Raw genomic sequence first — 22,596 nt, forward strand, 5'->3', positions numbered from 1 at the left:
TTGGTGATCCTTTGTAATTCATCCGTTACGCAAGACTCTGACTGGCAGTTACTTAAATTTATTTGATTATATTAGTTGGTTTTTGATGTAAAAAAACAACCTTTGGCAGTCCCAGAATCCAGACAGCTGATCACTGTTCATATTTGTTCATTAGTAATAAAGGCTTGGAGAAGATTCAATTAACGCAAACCATCCTTTAATAAGCAGAGCAGTAATTTTAGAAAATGTGGCATACACGTCACTGTTGACCATTTGAGAGAGAGAGTGTGTGTTCGGGTGTGTGTACGCGTGTGTGCTAGAAACAAGGAAATCATTGAAGATGCTGGGTCAGGCGTGGTGATTGGATCCATTACAATGGCATGAGAAGGCAAATGGTTTAAAAAAGCGCCAGGGGCCGGGGGGAAATCTATTAGGGAGGAAAGCTGTGGTGTTGCTAGGCAACCCAGAGACAGGGAAGATGGCAATGATGCAGGATGATTATTATTGGTTGGAAGTGACATCATGCCTTTTTCTCTCCCCCCATGAGGCTGATCACTGCAGAATGTGTGAACAGGGTTGTGTAGAGTTAAGCCCTGGCAATCTCCCACTGAGAAGAAATGAGGTGTTGAAAAGATTCTCCACACTCACACACACACACACACACACACACACACACACACACACACACACACACACACCAGAGGAGAGGGATGCTCTGAAAATAAGGAGGCAACTGTGTGTTATGCACTAAAAATAGCTTTGCGAATCTGTAGCGAATCCCCGGCCAATTTGTCCAAAAATCACAGAGTCAGATGGTAAATGCCGTAAACATATTATTTGTAAATCTTTACAATCATTCCCCGAAAGAACCAAGCCGGCCTGCCTTGTAGCGCTATCCAAATGTTTTTAAAAACTTGCCATTTTCAGACATCCGGCGGAACATCCCATGGCGCCGGATGTTCCGGTGACTATTCAGTTTATGAATTGTCATCAATCCAGACTATTACCACGCTACAAACTGTGGCTGTTTAAACAAACACAGAACACATTTTGAACACATCAGAAAAAGAGAATCGGATCTGCAGCAGTTTTATTTTTGGCCTGCTGTTCTGCATCATTTCCCACTCATTATGTAAACTAAACGTTCAAGCATCACTTCAAGTCCAAACTGCTACCAGTTCTAAGTGGGAACATTTATAAAATGTTCATGTTATGGCATGCATCTTTATTATATAAGAACCAGTACCTGACTCTTTGTGGTCTGAGTTAAAGTGGTTTCTTGTTATGGTATCCTAGTTTAAGAGCAGATGGGTGATGTTAGTATTCTTGTCCCCAATCTGGGAGAGGAATTCTGCTGAGAAGGGGGGCTGAAGGGGAGGCCCAAGCTGGGCTGAGAGTCTTTTCTCATGGACCAGCAGCACATGACCAAATGAAGTAATGGCATTTATTTTGGCACCATAACAGGAGAGGCAGAGCTGCTACTTAATGTACAGTAGGTGTCAACAGGATAGAGCTGGAATGCAGACGGGGTGGACTGGACACATATTTGCATGTATTCAGTACCAACCGCGATGAGTGGAGTGATGACAAAGGAATTTAACGTTAGTCAGAGGGCCAGCTGACAGTAGCTGTGTCACTGCTCAGAGTCTGGATCATCCAAAAGACACAGGCCACAAAGAGCCTTCAGATAAACTAGCTTCACAGAGAGTTCAGCCAGTCAAGAATTTCAAAAATGTCTTGACACGTTTGCAGGAGTCTTTATTATAGGAAAGACTATATTATCTTTCTACCACATATTTGGTCTACAAATGCGTACTTAAGAAGCTCCACTTCCTAAATTATGACACAGCTTGTGTGTCTTTTTGCAGCTAATTACTTTAAGGTTGGTCATTGATCTCCACTCCCACAATTAAAGAAAAGAGAATAACAAAGACAGCCAGAGTTAACACTGTAGTTGGGTGTTTCCTTTTGTGATGTTATTCTACTTTGTCCACACTGTGCTCTTAATACTGAATCCTTAATCAAACACGACAGAAATCTGCTACTGCACAGCTTTCGGTGGCTTTAAACTTTCCATCATGTGGTACAGCCAATCAGTGATACTACAGCAGGTGATTTCTATCAGCAAACAGAAGAGCTAATTGATAAACAATGCAATCTATTTACATATAACAAACAGTCATGTTGCACAACTCTTCTGGAATATGCTGTTTACAGGCCCAAGTGTTTTGAAAGAATAAACATTCATCAGGCAAAGGCAGTGTAGCCCAGAACTTTTGGGGAACGAAATATGGGGAAAAGTTGTGCAACTTGTTTGGTTTTCTTTATTTTAACATGCAAAAATGCACTTTAATAGTTTGGAGTAATTTTAAGATGTTGCCAAGTCTGCCCATCACCAGCAGTACAGCCAACAGATTTCTGCCCTGTGGGTTTTTAATCCTTTACTCTTGTCCAATAAATGTTGAATCATTGTTTCATTCATTGTATGACTTATCACATCATTGAACAGGCATTTGCATGTGATCATGTTGATTATATTGCGGAAACCACCAATCTGGTGAAAATGTTGGAGCAGCAGAAGTGTTCGATCAATATCATTACAATGTCTGAGGCTTTAAAGTAATAATGAAGTCAGAAAATAAATCCTAAAATCTGAACTGTATATATATCTGGCACATATCTCTTACATGGTTACAGTCTTTCCTTAACCACTGTTCCCTTTTTTTTATGTATGCATGAAACAGATTACCAGAGGCTGATGATAGTGGCAGAGAGCATCACAGCCTTAATGTTCCCCTTCCAGTGGCAGCATGTGTACGTTCCCATTCTGCCCGCCTCCCTCCTTCACTTCCTGGACGCTCCTGTGCCGTATCTCATGGGCCTCCACTCCAACGGACAGGATGACCGCACCAAGCTAGAGCTGCCACAGGAGGTATGAACATATTGTAGCATATTCCTATTCTGAGTTTAAACTCTCTTCATTTGGTTTATTTGAATATTTTATGTTTTGCAAAGCTGACTTTTTAAATGGTAGTAAATCCTGCTGAATTAACTGTTGCAGTATTTTCACATGAGAGGTGTGAAAAGTACTTTAGATCCACCCACGTCTATTCCCACTTCTAAAACACACATTGCAAATCAAACCTTTGTCCCTATGCACTTGTGCTCCCTTTTGTCCGTTAATGCAGTTTACTAGGTGTTACTTCTTTCTGTCGCAAAATTATGAGAAATGATTTTAGTGAATAAATTTCTTCTTATTATTATTTTTCTTTGGGTTCACAAAGCTGCATGCTATGTCTCTGTCAATGTTTTTATTGACAGTCATAACCAACAAGGTGTAGTATTGTCATGACTGACTGTTGATAGACTTGTGACTGCATTAACACAGTATGACGTTTTGTGCATTAGGCTCAAAGGCATAAATATATGTTTTTCATGTTTTTTCATGCATAATTATCTCATTCCATGTCTTCTCACAGGCTAACTTGTGTTTTGTGGACATCGACAACCACTTCATCGAACTGCCAGAAGAGTTGCCCCAGTTCCCAAACAAGCTAGAGTTCATTCAGGAGATCTCAGAGGTGCTCATGTCATTTGGCGTATCTCCAGAGGGAAATATTCACTCCAGCGACAGCCAGGCCAAGTACCGAGGCTTCCGATCCGTTGACATGGTCTCTGACAAGCGCAACGGCAACCTGGCCTCGCCGCTCAACTCCTACCTGCTGAGGGAGAATGAAACTATCGCCAGACTGCAGGCTCTGGTCAAGAGGACGGGGGTCAGCCTGGCGAAGGTGAGAAATGATGTCATTTCATGACTTAAAAATGGGCTGCACAAATATATCGTTAGACATGGTTGCAGCTGTCGCCATGGTCCCGCTACACATTCTGCGATGCCATGTTCATCCTGCTACGCTCTACGGTGCCCAGCTACATCCTGCTACGTCCTGCTACGTCCTGCTGTGCCTTGTAATGCCGCACAGTGCCCTGCTATGCCATGAACTACTACAAATATCTACTACAAACTATTTTTTTGTGATTGTTATTGCCACTTTTCATTCTAACCCCAACCGGTTGTCAGACACCGCCTACCAAGAGCCTGGGTCTGTCCGAGGTTGAATTACCTGGAACTCTTAAAAACGACTTTTAAAAATTATTGTTGAATACTTTCAAGTAAATATAAAATTAGCCTTGCAAATATAGATTTTAAATCCTTATATTCAGCAGCTACATTGCAATGCAAATACATTTTCAGCTGGAATTAATGTCTTAAATATGCAACTATATTTTACCAGCTTATAAATGATGTAGGGATGTAATGATAACCAATATTACTACATGAACTGAAAAGATATAAAGATATCATTACGTCCTTACCGTCATTATAGCAGTAAGGGATGATGAACAAAGGGGGGAGCCATTCTGCGTCCATAAAGTGGACTTATATACATGTTTTGTCAGTATAGACAGAAAAGGAGAAAACAGAAGTTGTTTTTCATAAAATAATGTTTTTAAAAAAATGGAAGACAGATGTGTTAAGTTGATTTAATTCTTAATGTACGTTGATCCTTGTCATATTTGAGTAATTACGGAGTTAATATCTATACTGAGATTTTTCTTCAAAATAATCTAATCTAATAATATTGTACAGATTCCTCAGTAACTGTCTTCCCATCAGTGTATAGAGCATCATGTTTATAGAACAGGTAGCAAACACCCACAGTGAGCAAACCTAAAGAGTCTTGAATATGTTTTGCTATCCATCCAAGAGACTTCATCAGTTCAAAACATCAACTCCAGCTGCCTTTGTAGTGCTGCTGGGCGATCTCGCACAGCCAAATTGACAGAAACCCTCAATAGACACTGACATCAACAGATGTACTTGGCATCTGTGTTACACTGTCTAGAATGATGACAAGCAGGCTCATTTGGTTTGGTCTTTCTTACCAACAGTATGGTGAAATACTCTCTCTCTCTGAAGACTGATGGACGGGGAATTAGCTGACAATTAGAGAAAGTCTTTCTATGGGCAGCCTAATCAGCTTATGCACTAGTGGCCAGCTTTAACTTTCCATGAACGGATTAGCTCATTGTCTATGTATAGTGTCCCAGCTAGGAGGTCCGACCTCAGTTATAAGTATTCTTATCTAAACTCTCTACTGAATTTGATTTATAGAAATTAATCAGTGATTGAATGTATTATTGGGCCATGTCATTGCATTGCGACTTTGATTGCAGTTACGCGTGGTAGTGCTCTGTGTTATTGGAGCCCCTCTAGTGCTGGCAGCTTTCCAGCTGACCCACTGACATGCTAAAAAAGAACATGTGTTTCAGTTTTCTTTGAGTTACAGATGTCTTCCTTTCCCATAACCCTGCTGCCTCATCAGCAGCCTGTAAAAACGATACGATAACATTAAAACACTGTTCTGCTTCTTTTCTTCATCTGACTTCTTTCTCACATGCTTTTTCCTGTTTTCTGTCTTTGTAATGGATGCTCAGCTGGAGGTGAGAGAGGATGCCAGCAGCAATAAGGATATGCGGGTTCAGTGCGATGAGGAGGAGCTAAAGATGCACCAGCTTAACATCCATGTGCGCGAGGTTTTCGCCAACCGGTTCACCCAGATGTTTGCAGACTACGAGGTGTTTGTAATCCAGCCGAGCCAGGACAAAGAGTCCTGGTTCACCAATCGAGACCAGATGCAGAACTTTGACAAAGTAAAGTGCTATAGACAGTTTGTTGGTAGCATACTATAGTGAAGGGTATTATTTTTCCATAGTAAATTACATTAACTTCCTCCCTGTAATTTGCGTGTGCAGGCCTCGTTCCTGTCTGACCAGCCAGAACCCTACCTGCCCTTCCTGTCACGTTTCTTGGAGACGCAGATGTTTGCCTCTTTCATTGATAGTAAGATCCTCTGTCATGATGATGAAGAGAAAGAGCACACGCTGAGGGTGTTTGACTCCCGAGTGGATAAGATCCGCATGCTGAACGTCCGCACGCCCACACTGCGCACCTCAATGTACCAGAAATGCACAACCATTGAAGAAGCAGGTAAGGAGAAAAGATCACACCTGAAAATCCTTAAAGGCTTTGTGGATTAAAATAATAAAAAAATAAAGTTTTGAACACAACAGGATTGAAAATGTTGTACTCAAACGTATTGATGTGCCTTAGGTTTCTGGACTGTCTTTATCTTAGGATAAACACCTCTCAGCCTTAGGAAGTGGTTGTTTTGCACTGATAAAGCCACAGGTTTTAGTTTTAAAATGAATAGCTTCACCATAGAATCTTAACTTGAGGCAGTAAAAATGGACTTCTGTAACATTTAATTATGGCACTGTGTAAAGCCAAACAATGTGCTTGTTTTGTGAAGCCCTTAAAGAAGACCTTAAATGTCCTATGCATTTTCTTTAATTTAAGTTTGGTTATAAGTTAAGTTGAAGGTGTAAACTTCTGACAGACTTGGAGATTTGCTGCGGCCGGGTTAACTCAGTTGGTAGAGCAGGCGCACATATATAGAGGTTTACTCCTCGATGCAGCAGCCGCAGGTTGGACTCTGACTTGTGGCCCTTTGCTGAATATCATTCCCCTTCTCTGTCTCCTTTCATGTCTTCAGCTGTCTTGTGGAATGAAAGGCCTAAAATGCTCAAAAACTAATCTTTAAAAAAAGACTTGGAGATTTGCAGCCTTTAGTTAACTGGCCGGCTGAATTACTGTCTTGTTTGCAGACAACCTGTTTACAAAATGTAATTTAAAAAACTTCCTGGACTTCATGCCATTGGGCATGAGAACAACAAGACTCACCTTTATAATATTTGCTCTCGTTTTACCTTAATTGTCCCTGGGAGGCAGCTTTTCTGAATGTGTGTGCAATGCATTACGTTAGGTACACTCACAGGGGATGGATGGGCTTCCTTTTTAATGCATAACATCAAGTTTTTACAAAGCTTGGTAAACATTATATTATTGCAACAATTGAAAGCGCTATCACTGATCTTTATGGTGGTGATCTAACTTGCAGCATGCAGGTATATGGGTAATAAATTCTTTTCAGAGAATTAAAGCTTTGTACCTGTAAATCTCAGCTTCAGACAATGTTTGGGTTCTGTACCTTTTGGTGCTACATACTGTATGTCATATTGAGCATATACTTGTTTGTTTTTCTGTTTACATAACCCATGTGTGGGTGGGTTGTTAATCAGGCATCAAAAAATGTCCGTCTAAAGTTGCATTCATGGATGACTCTAAACTTGTTCCTTTCCAAGAAAAAGAAAACATCTATTCTGAGCCTTTATTCCGCCACTTCTTTTTGGTTCTGTGGGTGTTTGGGAGGAAATGTCTTTTTCTATTTTAACTTGGTCTCTTTCAGCTGTTGTCAGTCATTTTCTTAAAGAGAAAATAGTGCTTCTTCATCATAGTTATTCTAGATTCATAACACAATTAGCTACAGAAAATATGAGAACCTTAGTCAGAGGATTGGTGAGAAGATGAAAAAAGGAAAATGACTTAGTTTCTGACTATGGGATATTTAGGTTATTTGACCTGACAACGTGCAGAATTCATGACCAGACGATCTCATGAATTGTAAATTGTAAACTGGCAGTAAATTGTAAATTGCCCCAAAACCATGGACACCTAATATCTCAAGTCCTGAGAATTAAAGATTTGAGCAGATTAACAAAATTAGAAAATGAATGCATCCTGTAATCTAACTGCCAATACCCCTGCTCCATCTCCTCCGCAGAGAAAGCCATCGAGATGAGAATGGTAAAGATCGACCACACCGCCCTGCACCCCCACCTGCTGGACATGAAGATCGGCCAGGGACGCTATGAGCAGGGCTTCTTCCCCCGGCTGCAGGCTGATGTGCTCTCCACTGGGCCTACCAGCAACAAGTGAGTATTTCACATTACTCTCATATCATCTCATATCATCAAAAATTGTTCTGTAATTTTAATTTATCATAAATTAACCTTTGACGTCTATATTAAATCTAAGCTTGACAGCTGTTTTGCGATGTTTCTCTATAAAGTTGATGAAAGGTTGGGTTTTGGGTTACAGGTGGGCCAAGAGGAGTGCTCCTGCCCAGTGGAGGAGGAGGGATCGACAGAAGCAGCACGCGGAGCACCTTTACTTAGACAACGACCAGAGAGAGGTGAGGGGTCAACACGGTGTTCTCTTCTCTCAGCTCATATTCATACCGATTGACTGCCTGAGCTTTGTTGTCTTTGTTCGTTTTGCATGACCTGTTTGCTTTATTTTGACTTCGCTCTCACCATCTTGTCTGCTCTCTTACCCTCCTCTCACACTTCTGGTCACTGTCTCTTTTTCTTTTCTTTACTCACTCCCACATTACTCTCAGCATGTAGAGTGTTTGTTTCCGGAGCTGCAGCTCCTGCTGTTTCTTGACTACTACTGGCTCTCGCAGTCCTTCAAGCCCTGTCTTAAGTCGGTGACTGTGGACGTGGTATGTGTTGATAGTTTGTAAGGCCTTTAGGGTTCGCACTGGGGCCTCATGAACCTGTCCACCCATGCGGTCTTTCCCTTCCCTCTGCTACTTTCACAGCCATATTATATTGATATACTATTTGTGTTATATTGCTGTATTATATGCCATATTACGTTATATCATATACTAAGTTCTACCATATTCTATATTATATTGCTGCACAATACTATAATTCTACTTTATACTGTTATGTTATGATACTATACTATATATTGTATTATTCTTTACTATATTATTACACTACTGCACCTTATACTATTTACTTACTATTTCATAATGTACCATATTATACTCTATAATGTTAATGTTACTTTGACCCATTCTATAATATTAAGACTCTGCTGCTATTAATCAAACCATAGCGACTTTATCAGCACCATTTAATGTATCATCCAATGCTCTGTATAGTTCATAGTTTCTATTTTATTCTGTACTACATATTATTTATTTCTGTTACTTCCTACACTTACTTGTATTTCAATGTTGTTTCTGTTGTGCCGACCAAATTTCCCCTCTGGTGATAAATAAAGGTGTATCTTATCTTAGCTTAGCTTACCAGCAGCTGAGCTGTATCTGATTATGCATTATACTTTCTAGAGCACTTCATGTTTGGGAACTCATAAAAATGAAATGATGCCATAATATAATTTCTAATAATCTAATAATTATTATTTTCTGAATTTCTGAATGTTTCTGAATTATTAACATGTTTTGTTTTAGACTTAAATCATTTTATTGTAATAGACTTGATTTGATAAATATTTGAAATGTTCATCACTGTTGATCATCACAGTTCTTTTTTGATTATTTTATATTTTTCACTATGTCATTTTTGTGAGTTTCACTGCTTATATGCGATACTGCTTCAACATCTGAAGGCTGAAGTCCAGATGTTTATCACAGTAATAGTACAGCAGTTTGTTTTGGTGTCACGTTACATTTACAGACTATGTAGACTTTAGTTATTCTAGTATTTTGTCTCCCTCTGTAGTCACTAATGATGGTGGTGAGTTTACCAGGAAGTTAATTTCTGTTTGTGTTTCTCGGTTTCCTTTTGTGGTTAGCTGATTGAACTATCTCTTGTTTTTTACTAGAAGTACATCCAGGAAGCCAGGAACCTGGGGACGACCATCAGACAGCCCAAACTGTCCAACCTGTCACCTTCTGTCATCGCTCAGACTAACTGGAAATTTGTTGAAGGACTGCTGAAGGAGTGCAGGAACAAGGTTTGTACATGACTGCCTGTGCTGCAGTTGTTCAGTTTGCTGTGATCTCTGCTGCATTATTTCAGTTGAAAAAAGATTAATCACATTTGACATATTTAAAGACATGCACAAAGCAATTCAGAATGAGTACTGCATTGTTATAAGGTTAGCAGAGAATCTCTATCATCTGGAGCTGTGATCCAGCTTACTAACATTTGCATTTAGTTTTTGATTATTAATCATTTTTAAGTGTGCACAAGTGTTAAAACTTACACTACATTACATGTCATTTAGCTGACACTTTTATCCAAAGCAACTTCTAATTAGCATTTTATCCTTTTTACCAACAGTATAAGGAGATCATAATGAGGATGATTCACTGAAATAACAATAAAACAGGAAAACATTGCAAAACCAAAGTAAAGCATTGTGCCAATATAGATAAGTCTTCTGTTTGTAAATTAGTTTTCCTCATGCACAAATAAATAATATCAGGTTTTGTTAGTCTGAAGTAGGTAAACAGATCACAAAAAAAATCCAGTATTATTAGTTTGATGTCTCAGTCAGCAGAACAACAGTGTGTGTGTGTTTCTCCGCAGACCAAGCGTATGCTGGTAGAAAAGATGGGTCGGGAGGCCGTGGAGTTGGGTCACGGAGAAGTCAGCATCACCGGTGTTGAGGAGAATACTCTGATAGCGAGCCTCTGTGACCTGCTGGAGAGGATCTGGAGCCACGGGCTGCAGGTCAAACAGGTCAGGAAAAAAACAACATCAACGCAGCCACCATTTCACATAGACATAAGAGGTTTCATTGTCATTGAACCACTTTTTGACAGTATTACAACAAAATTACATTAGTACTCCCTGAGTAATAAAAAAACACAACAACAATCACAAGAAACACAAAAGATTTACAAAATATTTCTTTACAAAACTGATCCTTTACAGGTGGACATATAGTGTGTTTTCAGCGCAAATAATGACACCAGTGTATGTTTCAGGGTAAATCTGCATTGTGGTCCCACCTGCTGCACTATCAGGAGAGCAAAGAGAAGAAAAATGCAACTCCAGGTGGTTTGGGACCCCCAGGTAAAGGCTGAAATCAGCTGATGAACAACACTATTTAACAAATTAGTGACTCTTGTTGCAATTACACTATTTATTTTCTCCCACACCAGGTTTCATTCATGACACCGAGAGACGCAAATCTGATGGTGGTGGATCAGCCATGCCCCCTCTTAAAGTCTCCCTGATCCAGGACATGAGGTGAGGAGGAATGGAGGTTAGGGTTATGAATGGATGAATTGCTTGAGTTACATCCAGTTTACCCAAAACTAGTTTAGAAAAGAATTAGCTGGTGGTCACTATCAGAAGAAAGTAAGTTGGACTAAGAGTGCCCTCTTGTGGTATACTGTCAAACAATACCTATGTAGGTGTTCCCATGATAATGAGCAAGAATTTAAGTTAACAATTAAATCATGAGTAAAACCTGCCTGTTTTTTATAATAGGCTGCATTTTTCCACTTGTGTCTCATCACATTCAGAGGACCCAATTTAACATCAGATTGATCTCCCCTCACATAAGAAGCAGTTAAATTTAGGGTTTGTGGCGATATGTTTGTCTGTTTTGGTTGAGTGACTAAAACATTTTTGAGATCCCAGGTCTCTGATGAACAAGAGCTTCTTATAGCCCTTATAGTATTACTTAATAAATGTGATGCGTCACAGTTTTTTAGTTATAGTGGCACTTTTTCTGTTGAACATCCAAGTAAATTCAATATTATACGTATTATGAACACATACACTACCGTTCAAAAGTTTGGGGTCACCCAAACAATTTTGTGTTTTCCTGAAAAGTCACACTTATTAACCACCATGCGTTGTGAAATGAATAGAAAATAGAGTCAAGACATTGACAAGGTTAGAAATAATGATTTGTATTTGAAATAAGATTTTTTTTTACATCAAACTTTGCTTTCGTCAAAGAATCCTCCATTTGCAGCAATTACAGCATTGCAGACCTTTGGCATTCTAGCTGTTAATTTGTTGAGGTAATCTGGAGAAATTGCACCCCACGCTTCCAGAAGCAGCTCCCACAAGTTGGATTGGTTGGATGGGCACTTCTTGCGTACCATACGGTCAAGCTGCTCCCACAACAGCTCAATGGGGTTCAGATCTGGTGACTGCGCTGGCCACTCCATTACCGATAGAATACCAGCTGCCTGCTTCTGCTCTAAATAGTTCTTGCACAATTTGGAGGTGTGTTTAGGGTCATTGTCCTGTTGTAGGATGAAATTGGCTCCAATCAAGCGCTGTCCACTGGGTATGGCATGGCGTTGCAAAATGGAGTGATAGCCTTCCTTATTCAGAATCCCTTTTACCCTGTACAAATCTCCCACCTTACCAGCACCAAAGCAACCCCAGACCATCATATTACCTCCACCATGCTTAACAGATGGCGTCAGGCATCCTTCCAGCATCTTTTCATTTGTTCTGCGTCTCACAAACGTTCTTCTTTGTGATCCAAACACCACAAACTTGGATTCATCCGTCCACAACACTTTTTTCCAGTCTTCCTCTGTCCAATGTCTGTGTTCTATTGCCCATCCTAATCTTTTTCTTTTATTGGCCAGTCTCAGATATGGCTTTTTCTTTGCCACTCTGCCCTGAAGCCCAGAATCCCGCAGCCGCCTCGTCACTGTAGATGTTGACACTGGTGTTTTGCGGGTGCTATTTAATGAAGATGCCAGTTGGGGACCTGTGAGGCGTCTGTTTCTCAAACTAGAGACTCTAATGTACTTATCTTCTTGCTCAGTTGTGCAACGCGGCTTCCCACTTCTTTTTCTACTCTGGTTAGAGCCTGTTTGTGCTGTCCTCTGAAGGGAGTAGTACACACCGTTGTTGGAAATCTTCAATTTCTTAGCAATGTCTCGCATGGAATAGCCTTCATTTCTAAGGACAAGAATAGACTGTCGAGGTTTCAGATGAAAGGTCTCTTTTTCTGGCCATTTTGAGCGTTTAATTGACCCCACAAATGTGATGCTCCAGAAACTCAATCTGCTCAAAGAAAGGTCAGTTTTGTAGCTTCTGTAACGACCTAAACTGTTTTCAGATGTGTGAACATGATTGCACAAGGGTTTTCTAATCATCAATTAGCCTTCTGAGCCAATGAGCAAACACATTGTGCCATTAGAACACTGGAGTGATAGTTGCTGGAAATGGGCCTCTATACACCTATGTAGATATTGCACCAAAAACCAGACATTTGCAGCTAGAATAGTCATTTACCACATTAGCAATGTGTAGAGTGTATTTTTTCAAAGTTAAGACTAGTTTAAAGTTATCTTCATTGAAAAGCACAGTGCTTTTCCTTCAAAAATAAGGACATTTCAATGTGACCCCAAACTTTTGAATGATAGTGTATATATTAAAATAATATTTACTTACTCAAAATTAGTAATTACCTGGGCACCCAGATAGCTCAGTTGGTAGAGCGGGTGCCCATATATAGAGGTTTACTCCTCGACGTAGCCGGCCCGGGTTCGAATCCAGCCTGCGGCCCTTTGCTGCATGTCACTCCCCCTCTCCCTCCCCTTTCATATCTTCAACTGTCCTGTCAAATTAAAGGCCTAAAATGCCCAAAAAATAATCTAAAAAAAAAAAAAAATTAGTAATTACCAAAGGCATGCATGTTTGCCAGATTTAAAAAAAATAACTTAAAGGAAGACACAGATTTAGCACAGGTCTTTTGACAGTAGCGGGGCCAATACAGAAAAAGCTTGGTTCCCTTTTTATTATAATAGACAGTGAAATAGTGAGATGTGTGACTGTAAATGAGTGGAATTATGCATAAATCACTGAGCCTTTCAATGACCCTGTATATGTGTTTGTGTGTGTGTGTGTGTGTGTGTGTGTGTGTGTGTGTGTGTGTGGCAGCCATCACTGTCGTAATGTAATGTACCATAACCAGCCAGAGTTGAGGAGTCAGGGCTTGGAGGCGCAGAGTGTAACAGCACGTTACTTCCACCCTAATTACCAAACCCCCCCGCCAGTCTGGCTGAGAAAGAGAGGAAGGGTCACACTTCTGTAGCCATGATTGTAAACTGTCACAGAATCAACCATCAGACTCCATTGGTGGCTTTTAATAATCATATCATATTTTCATAACAGGCAGTACAATATTTTTTTAACTAAAAATGATGAGTTCATATTACAATTGCTCAAAGACTTAAGGTTATTAGAGATGATGGCAGCTCATTTGCATTACCCTGTGTTTTCTTGGTGAAATGTTACAATAATAGTGCATTGTAGTAGATGTTTTCCCCTGTTGCCACGGAGATACCGAGCAAAGAAAACTGGGTTACTTGGAGTGAGGGTGGAGACAGGGAGGGGGATGGAAGGTAGGGGAGGAGACATAAGGAGCTCTTAGCAGACGAGGCTTATGGCACAGGTGGAGTGGAAGGGAATGTGTCTGGACATCCTAGACTCAACGGTGGCTCTGAGCGATGACATTAAGCTTCGTCTGGGGTTATAAATGCCTCTACAGAGGCACACTGAGCTGTTTCTTGGACTCCGGGTGGGTAATGTTTGGTAAAGTCAGAATCATGATGACAATTAAGAGATAAAAAAAAATTGTTATATATATATGAAATATTTCACAAATATCTACAAGTCATTTTGTAAATAACGTGCAGTGCAGAAATGATTTGTTGATTCATTATTTAATTAATTATGTGAGATGTATCCATCAAAAATACCAAACATCAGAATTTATCGATTCATAAACAAATAATGAAAATAAATGTTAATAGCAGCCCAAAACATTTCTCATCTGTTTAGACCACAGACTTGTGTATTAAAATCTATACATGTTTTCATATCACCATGCTGGCTCTACTGAGAGACTTAATGAAAGAACTAATCTAAATAAAAGTACTTGATTGATGTATTTTGCCAGTAACAAGTTCTCAATTCTTCATATATGCTCCTGTCAGAACTAAACCATAAACTGCATGAAAATGTGAATCAACTGCATTCAATATTTTCTGGTTTCATACTGCATGTTATGCTTTTCTTAAGTGTTGTAAGCAATGTCTATATAGACACTTTTTCTGTCAGTAGATGACATTTATTGGCCCAGTGTTTGAATCAGTAAAAGTGTCGCGGTGAAACCCACATATTGGATACATAATGTTTCCTACTTTAATTTTCGAATGATGAAAATGATCTTTGCTTTTGTGTTTATGTATGATCATCGACGTCATCTGACCTCTCGATCTGTCATTTTATTTGCAGACACATTCAAAACATCAGTGAGATCAAGACAGATGTGGGCAAAGCCAGAGCCTGGGTTCGCCTCTCTATGGAGAAGAAGCTGCTCTCCAGACACCTGAAGCAGCTGCTTTCAGAGCATGAACTTACAAAGTGAGCTAAACAATGTTCTGTTGTCTCTCCCAATTTCAGTATTAGTTAATAATTACAACAGCATTTTAAAGAGCTCTGAATTTCTTTAACCACCTCTTCTCTTTTTTTATGCTGACATGAATCTGTGTTTGTGGAGGAATGTCTGTCTCATATGAAATAAAGATGATGTGTGATCTACCCATTCATAATACATTAACTCTTTTGAAATTGCAAAGCATCATACTGTAGTCCACCACAGCTTAAATAATTCACAGCTTTCTTCATAATTGATATCTGAGTGGTGAAGTGGTTCAGGGGGTTTTCTGTCTGTCTTTGTGACCTTCCATGCCATTTGTTCTACTTTATTACAAACAAAGTACAAACAAAGTAGCTCACTTTGTTATCCAAAATTGGTTATCATCGATAATGCTGCTGACACTGTTGAGGAATGGTTATTTGTTGGGCAACTTAACTGTTTAAAAATAATGAAAATTCTTTAATTTTGTGGGTCCAAGCATTAATATGTATTTTTACACTTTTCTCAAACAATCTTTCTTTTAGAAAACTGTACAAGCGATACGCCTTCCTCCGCTGTGATGATGAGAAGGAACAGTTTCTCTACCACCTCCTGTCCTTTAACGCTGTGGATTACTTTTGTTTTACCAACGTCTTTACAACCATCAGTGAGTGCTATTTTGATACCAAACAGCCCGACAACACTGTAAATAAACTACCAGTTTTTATTTTGACATTTCTCTCCTCTGTCACCCAGTGATCCCCTACCATGTGGTGGCTGTTCCCAGTAAAAAGCTGGGTGGCTCCATGTTCACAGCCAACCCTTGGGTGTGTGTTTCTGGAGAGCTGGCAGAGACCGGAGTCCTGCAGGTCCCCAGAAATACTCTGGAGATCACTTTTGAGGTTGGTGCACTTTATTACAACTTGGATCTTTATTTTGTAGTTTTAGTCATCATTTCTGTTGATTATTATTTCAGTGTATTCCCAGTAGCTGAAGTCTAAAATTCAAGAAATATTGATTGGTTGAAAGATCAGACAAGTTGTAAACAAGCAAACAGTTCAGCCAAATTATTTACGCCACTTTTTAAAGTAAAACTAAAAATGAGAGGACCTGAAATGTCAATATTAATACCTTTTTATAGCACCGAAAATGTGCGATACGTCAAAGTTGATCTTAGACCTTGGTCTGTAAACTGTATCGGATGTTTACAACAGAAAGTTTTAGTAATCATTTTCATTATTCTAATTTAAATTAATAATCAGTTTGCCATTGTTTTCTCTTTCAAAAAACTGGTGAAAAACCTGTATGATTCATTCCTTTTCCTGTTGGACAACAATCATACCCAAAACTATAAAAAATAAGACCAAGTTGTAATAAACCAAAATTGTCCGTTAACAATATGAGCAAATGTCTTGTGTTTGTGAATATTTTTTTTGCTCTGGGTGTTTCATGTCACCATCCTTACTTCTCTCTCTCTTTCAGTGCCAGAACTTGGGCAAGCTCACAACAGTGCAGATGGGTCACGATAACACGGGGCTCTACGCAAAGTGGCTTGTAGAGTGTGTTGTGGTCCGGAACGAGATCACGGGGCATACTTACAAGTAAGCGTGTCTTGTGAGATAAATGTGCCTCCTGTAGTATTTTTTTACCACGTGGACCTTGAACTAATGAAAACAATGCATTTGTTGTGTAGGTTTCCGTGTGGCCGGTGGCTGGGGAAGGGCGTGGATGATGGCAGTTTGGAGAGAATCCTGGTGGGAGAGCTGATGACCCCCAGCACAGAGAATGATGAACGGATGTGCCGCACACCCCCGATGCAGCAGTCCCCTGGGATGATGAGGAGGTTTGTTACCATCTCGCCAAGCAGCAAACCAAGTAAGTTACTCAACTTCACAACCATAAGTCATCTGTATCAACTCCTAAATAATAGTGGTGTGTAAATGTTTTTGTTATATTCTAGCTAACCGTTAATATGTCTGTACCAAGGCAGAATTTTGGGAAAGTGACTTCAGATATGGTATTAGGGGACCATTAAGAGTATATAAAAGCATCCAAAGAGCACCATGTCATGGGAGGTTTATATCATATATATATATTATATATATGTGTATATATGTATATATATATGTATATGTATGTATGTATGTATGTATATGTATATGTGTATATATATGTAAGTATATATATTAGGGGTGTGACGAGACGCTTACTCCACGAGACGAGACACATCACGAGATTGGGTTCACGAGAACGAGACGAGACGAGATTTTTTAAAAAAATTTAAAGAAATCATCGATGAAATATATGAATGGAAAATAGTTTTTTATTCAACTGAAAAATCACAAAATGCAAAACAATTTAGGTGCATTTTGAAATCAACTATTAATGATGAATGTTATTTAACTTTTTTTTTTACTATTTTAATGATTATATGCAGTAAAGGACGTGCTAACACTGCAAATGTTTTGTATAAACTCTACCAACTGGCTTCTGCCCTGTACAATTTCACACGAGAAATCTAACTCCTTTCCACAACCGAACATAAAAAAATAAACAGTATAAATAAAATAAATGTGTAAATAACAGAAAATAACACTTTAAATGCAAACAGTAAGTGTATCAATAACCAAAGTACTGCTCTCTCAAAACTACAAGTGCAAACAGAAACAATTTTTCATCATATGGCCTCACGAGACAACTTTTCACCTCGACGAGAATCTCGTCACGTTTTAATCTCGTCACACCCTTAATATATATATATACTTACATATATGTATGTATATGTATATATATATGTATAAATATGTGTGTGTATGTATATATATGTGTATATATGTATATATATGTGTGTATGTATATTGTATGTATATGTATATATATGTATATGTATGTATATGTCTAAATAAATTGTGTATATATATATGTGTGTGTGTGTGTGTGTATATATATATATATATATATATATACACACACACACATATATATATATACACACATATATATATATACACATATTTATATAGACATATATATATATATATATATATATATATATATACATATATATATGTCCCTTTGTGTGCTTGTATTGTCTCACACAATCTTTGTTTGTCCTTTTTCTTCTCATCCAGAGTTAAACACAGGTCAGATCCAGGAGGGAGTGGGAGAGGCCATCAATGGGATTGTGAAGCACTTCCACAAGCCGGAGAAGGAGGTGAGAGACGGCAGTCTAGACGGGCCCCAACATGTAGTTCTATTATTCATAACAAATGAAGAAAAGCAGCTTGCTGCTCTGGTGGTCCCAAAGCCCCTCAGTTACTGTGGGCTAAGTGGTGGTATTCACATTAAAAAACATAAAAAAGGAGAAGGTTATCTGTTTCTCAGAAGTTGACATTATACTTGATCATTCTTTTCTGGCCTGGAATTATTTTGTCTGTCATAACGGCACCAATATAAAACACTAATAATTATTACTTATTAAGGCACATAGGTCAATAATTATATTTCAGAGGAGATGCGTATTGTAACTGTTGATTACAGGTTTTAAGAGGGATTTGTTGTGTAGTCAAAGTACAAAGGATTTTTTACAGGGAAATTCCCTTCACGCTTTACATCTCCTCTTTACAGTGCTGACAGAACAATGTAAGGAGACTGTTATTAATGTTGTTATTTTAATGGACACAACTCAATCTAGAAAGCACTCCGTTTAATTGTCATTTGTTTAAAAAAAAAAAAAGATAAAATAACAGCCTTGTAATCAGTTTTCACCACGTTTCCCTGTTGTTTTTGCACAGAGGGGCAGTCTGACCCTTCTCCTCTGTGGGGAGTATGGCCTCGTCTGGGCTCTGGAGCAAGTTTTCCAGCACGGTTTTAAATCACCCCGACTCTTTAAGAATGTCTTCATCTGGGACTTCTTGGGTAAAGACTTTATACCATTACTCCTTCATATTACTTGTGCCCTTAAAGTCATATTTCACACAAATACTTAATGTTTTGCCTATCAAGTATCTCTTCAAACAGACCTTCATATTACTGTGTAATCAATTGTTAACTGATTTATGTTTTATTTACCCTTTTTTTGCTTAAACAGAAAAGTCACAAGTTTATTTTGAAAGTGCGGAGCAGCGGGAGGTGACGCCAGATGAAAACTGGCAAACCAGAGTGCGCCACTTCTGCCGCTTCATGCGTGCCATCAACAACACGTCCAGAAACATCGGCAAGGACGGGAAGTTCCAGATGCTCGTCTGTCTGGGTGCAAGGTAGGCAGACAGCATTCCCTAACCTCCAGACACACATTTACATGTACTGTAGTGAACATGTTAAACATTTGTTTCAGGATGTTTAGGCTTCGGAGGGGATGCGATGAACCGTGTGTAGTATTAAAGTGACATTCCCCTCCTTAACATACTTAAAGTCCCCCTCCACTCAAAAATAGGTTTTTCTTATGTTTATGTCACCTAAAAGGTCTGACCTTGATCATACTCATTTGTAACTGTGCAAAGCGAGGTGTTTTCACATTCTTCTCCTGAAGAGAAGAAGGAGATGTCTGCGCACTTCCCTTAAATCTGAGTTTCAAACATATCACAGGCAAGTTTGATTAGGTACGTTACTAATCCCTAAACCAATCGCTGTTTAAAACGCAAAAGTCAGCAAGGAAACCTGAATCCTCCAGCGCATAGCCGTCTGTCAGTCCGATTGAAAACACACATCATCGCTGTTGTTGTTGCTGTCAGCCACTGCCAGTTACAAGGTAACAAGCTAACAAGCTAACAAAAAAATAAAAGACTCAAAAAAAAGATGCTAACTACACTTAAGATTTTGATATGTCTGCTATTCGCCACATTTTAGTGCACAACAGACTCCTCATTGGATTCTGGACCTGACTGACCCATGGTTCAGACAGGACACTGTCCTGCTGAAATGTCTTTGGTTACGACACTGAACCGCTAACATTTGTAGATGCTTTGTTCCTCGCTGACCCTTAATCCTGACCGGCAAGGAGTCAAGTGAAAATGATCTCTCCTTTTAGGATTTTTGAAGGATCAGATATTTTATTGGTTTCTTTTATTTCCTTCTCCCTTTAGATGTTTCTGTGCCTCGAGTGCGTATTGACGCAGTGATTTTATTCTTTTCTCTGTACAAAATAGTAGTGTTGCAACAATTTGTATATCAATCGCTAATAATGAATTGCCTACAATTTTGATAATAGATGGTTTTGTCATTTATCAAGAAAGAAAGGCTCAACTTTCAATCGTTTTAGCTTCTCAAATGTAAGGATTTGTGTTCTTTCTGTTTTCTATGTTTCATTGTTTTGACTTTGGACAAAACAAGTACTTTGACAATATTACCTTGGGCTCGGGGACATGAGGATGACATTTGATATTCAAAACAATTAATTACTCAATTGTAATAATTTAGATCAATCAGTAATGAAAATAATTGTTGAGGGAGATATTTTTATCTACAGTATAATATGGTTTGCCTTTAAATTGAGCTGTTACACATATTTTTTATTGGAAAATTGCTAAATACAGTAACTGCTATCAGTCTCTAGTGTAAGATTTTATGTTGAATTTATGTGTGTCTTTTTCTCTCAGGGACCATTTGCTGCATCACTGGATCGCTCTGCTTGCAGACTGTCCAATCACCGCTCAGATGTACGAAGACATCGCACTGATGAAAGACCGCTCTTTGGTAAACTCTCTGATCAGAGTACTACAGACTCTGCAGGAGTTCAACATCACCCTGGAGGCTTCGCTTGTCAAAGGTGTTGGTATCTAAAACCAAACTAACTTCCCACCAGTTGTACCTGACCAGGACGATCACTGGGGACCACTAAAAAAAATAACGGAACTTTTATATGCTGGAAAAGACTTGAACAAAAGACATTTTCTGGCTTATATCAAAGCTACTGTTACATTTGCCATATATTAAGTGCAATGAGCCTTTCCAGATATGTTGTTATTTTTTATCCTCAATGACTTTGCCATTAGATGTTAAAAATATGTTTTCTATTATGAACCATAATTTTCACATTATTGATGATGAATGACTTGTGCTATAATGTTTTATTGAAACTGAATATTTTCATTGTTATCATGAACTGCTGACAATGGCTATATTTAAGGGAAAGCAAGGATCAAAACTGTTAATATATTTTCAAAGAAAAACAGTATTATTTTATTAAATCAGTCAAGTTGCTTGCTCTGTTGTCAACTCAGATTCCACTGTCATTATGCAGAATTTAAAGCAAATGATGTAGAAGTATGCTTCATAAGTATGTGTATGCCAGGAGGTTTGTAGTGTGGAAAAAAGTCTCACTTACATAGAAGTAAAACAGCTGTTACATTTGGGCCTTTCACTGAGAAATGTACTAGTGTTCAGGTCTTTTACATGGAATACCTTCAGCAGAGAAAATTATCCTTTTTGCATGAGAGTAAGAATGTGTGGTTTAATCCTGTTTCTAGTGATGGACAGTATGTTCATTTGGATAAAGGAAAATACCCCAAGTATTTAGCTTTTGTTTCAGACACAAGTACTCCAAGAAATGCTTGACCCAGCTTTCTGTGCAAAGTAGATCACAATGAAAGGCTTCATGTAAATACCTACAGCCAGCCCTTTCTTCTATCATCATCCCAACCCTGACACTACATCTGCCCTCTTCTCTGAATAAAAACAGTGTGATGACCTGTGTAGACTTCTCTTGATAAAGGATGATCTCCTGCTTCCCATGTGAGAAGTAAAAAGGACAGCTCTTTCCCACTCCTGATTTTGTCATCATGGTTTCTTGCTATGCAATATCCACAACAGAAAATTCAAACCCTCTACAAACTCCATACCGGGGTGTCTTGAGGTGTTACCAGGCCCTCCATCATTACATACTTTGAACTTTACTGTGCAGAACAAGAGATTTAATATGTGAAGGACTTCTTTTCTGTGCCAACCACGTCTGGAATGACTTTTGTACTCGTCTGTGTATGACCCACACATGAGCATCTTGGGAGATATATATTTTTGTTTTCCAATACTGTTGTACATTTGTTGACATAGCTGTGTAATGTAGTGTTTACTAAGTGAGCAACAGTGTACAGTGTAAAAATATATTAAGAATAAAGCATCTGTAATGCGTTAACCTGGATTTAATTGTATTAGAGTCAAACTGTTTTCTGACAACTTTTGCTTTACTTATTAAATACAAAATATACTAATACATTATAAAACTGAATTTCCCATCACTTTTATGTTAAATAAATCAGTTGAAGAATGAATGTATTTCCTCAGCTGAGAAAATGTAAACAAACTTGTTCGCGCCATGTCAAATAGCTGTTTTTTTAAAGCAGTAGGCCAGGTGGTTTATGGGATTTTGAGTTTAAAAGAAGGCCGTTAACAACAGTGTCGGCACAGTGAATTCCCGCTAGTTCACTACGCCTCCCATCATTCATGTCTTTTGAAGAGTACGCGAGGATAGCAGCGATTGGTTGAATCCG

General features: G+C 38.7%; 1 protein-coding gene across 4 annotated transcripts in view; it reads left to right on the forward strand.

The window, feature by feature from the left end:
• The window catches only part of dennd5a (DENN/MADD domain containing 5A), a 35,247-nt gene extending 13,000 nt beyond the window's left edge, over window positions 1–22,247 (forward strand). For 2 of the 4 annotated variants that reach the window (XM_032521112.1, XM_032521187.1), the window contains 20 exons: window positions 2,724–2,911; window positions 3,459–3,770; window positions 5,476–5,691; window positions 5,794–6,028; window positions 7,722–7,872; window positions 8,039–8,132; window positions 8,340–8,444; window positions 9,581–9,712; window positions 10,291–10,443; window positions 10,692–10,779; window positions 10,869–10,956; window positions 14,986–15,114; window positions 15,655–15,776; window positions 15,866–16,011; window positions 16,592–16,710; window positions 16,803–16,984; window positions 18,241–18,323; window positions 18,904–19,027; window positions 19,200–19,368; window positions 20,707–22,247. In XM_032521112.1, the coding sequence (XP_032377003.1) occupies window positions 2,724–2,911; window positions 3,459–3,770; window positions 5,476–5,691; window positions 5,794–6,028; window positions 7,722–7,872; window positions 8,039–8,132; window positions 8,340–8,444; window positions 9,581–9,712; window positions 10,291–10,443; window positions 10,692–10,779; window positions 10,869–10,956; window positions 14,986–15,114; window positions 15,655–15,776; window positions 15,866–16,011; window positions 16,592–16,710; window positions 16,803–16,984; window positions 18,241–18,323; window positions 18,904–19,027; window positions 19,200–19,368; window positions 20,707–20,890 (3,020 nt within the window). In that variant the 3' untranslated portion in view covers window positions 20,891–22,247. The remainder of the gene's footprint in view (window positions 1–2,723; window positions 2,912–3,458; window positions 3,771–5,475; window positions 5,692–5,793; window positions 6,029–7,721; window positions 7,873–8,038; window positions 8,133–8,339; window positions 8,445–9,580; window positions 9,713–10,290; window positions 10,444–10,691; window positions 10,780–10,868; window positions 10,957–14,985; window positions 15,115–15,654; window positions 15,777–15,865; window positions 16,012–16,591; window positions 16,711–16,802; window positions 16,985–18,240; window positions 18,324–18,903; window positions 19,028–19,199; window positions 19,369–20,706) is intronic. The other 2 variants (XM_032521265.1, XM_032521340.1) reach the window with 1 other exon arrangement.
• The last annotated feature ends 349 nt before the right edge of the window (window positions 22,248–22,596 follow it).

The sequence above is a fragment of the Etheostoma spectabile genome, chromosome 1, assembly GCF_008692095.1.
Source record: "Etheostoma spectabile isolate EspeVRDwgs_2016 chromosome 1, UIUC_Espe_1.0, whole genome shotgun sequence".
Taxonomy (NCBI): Eukaryota; Metazoa; Chordata; class Actinopteri; order Perciformes; family Percidae; genus Etheostoma; species Etheostoma spectabile.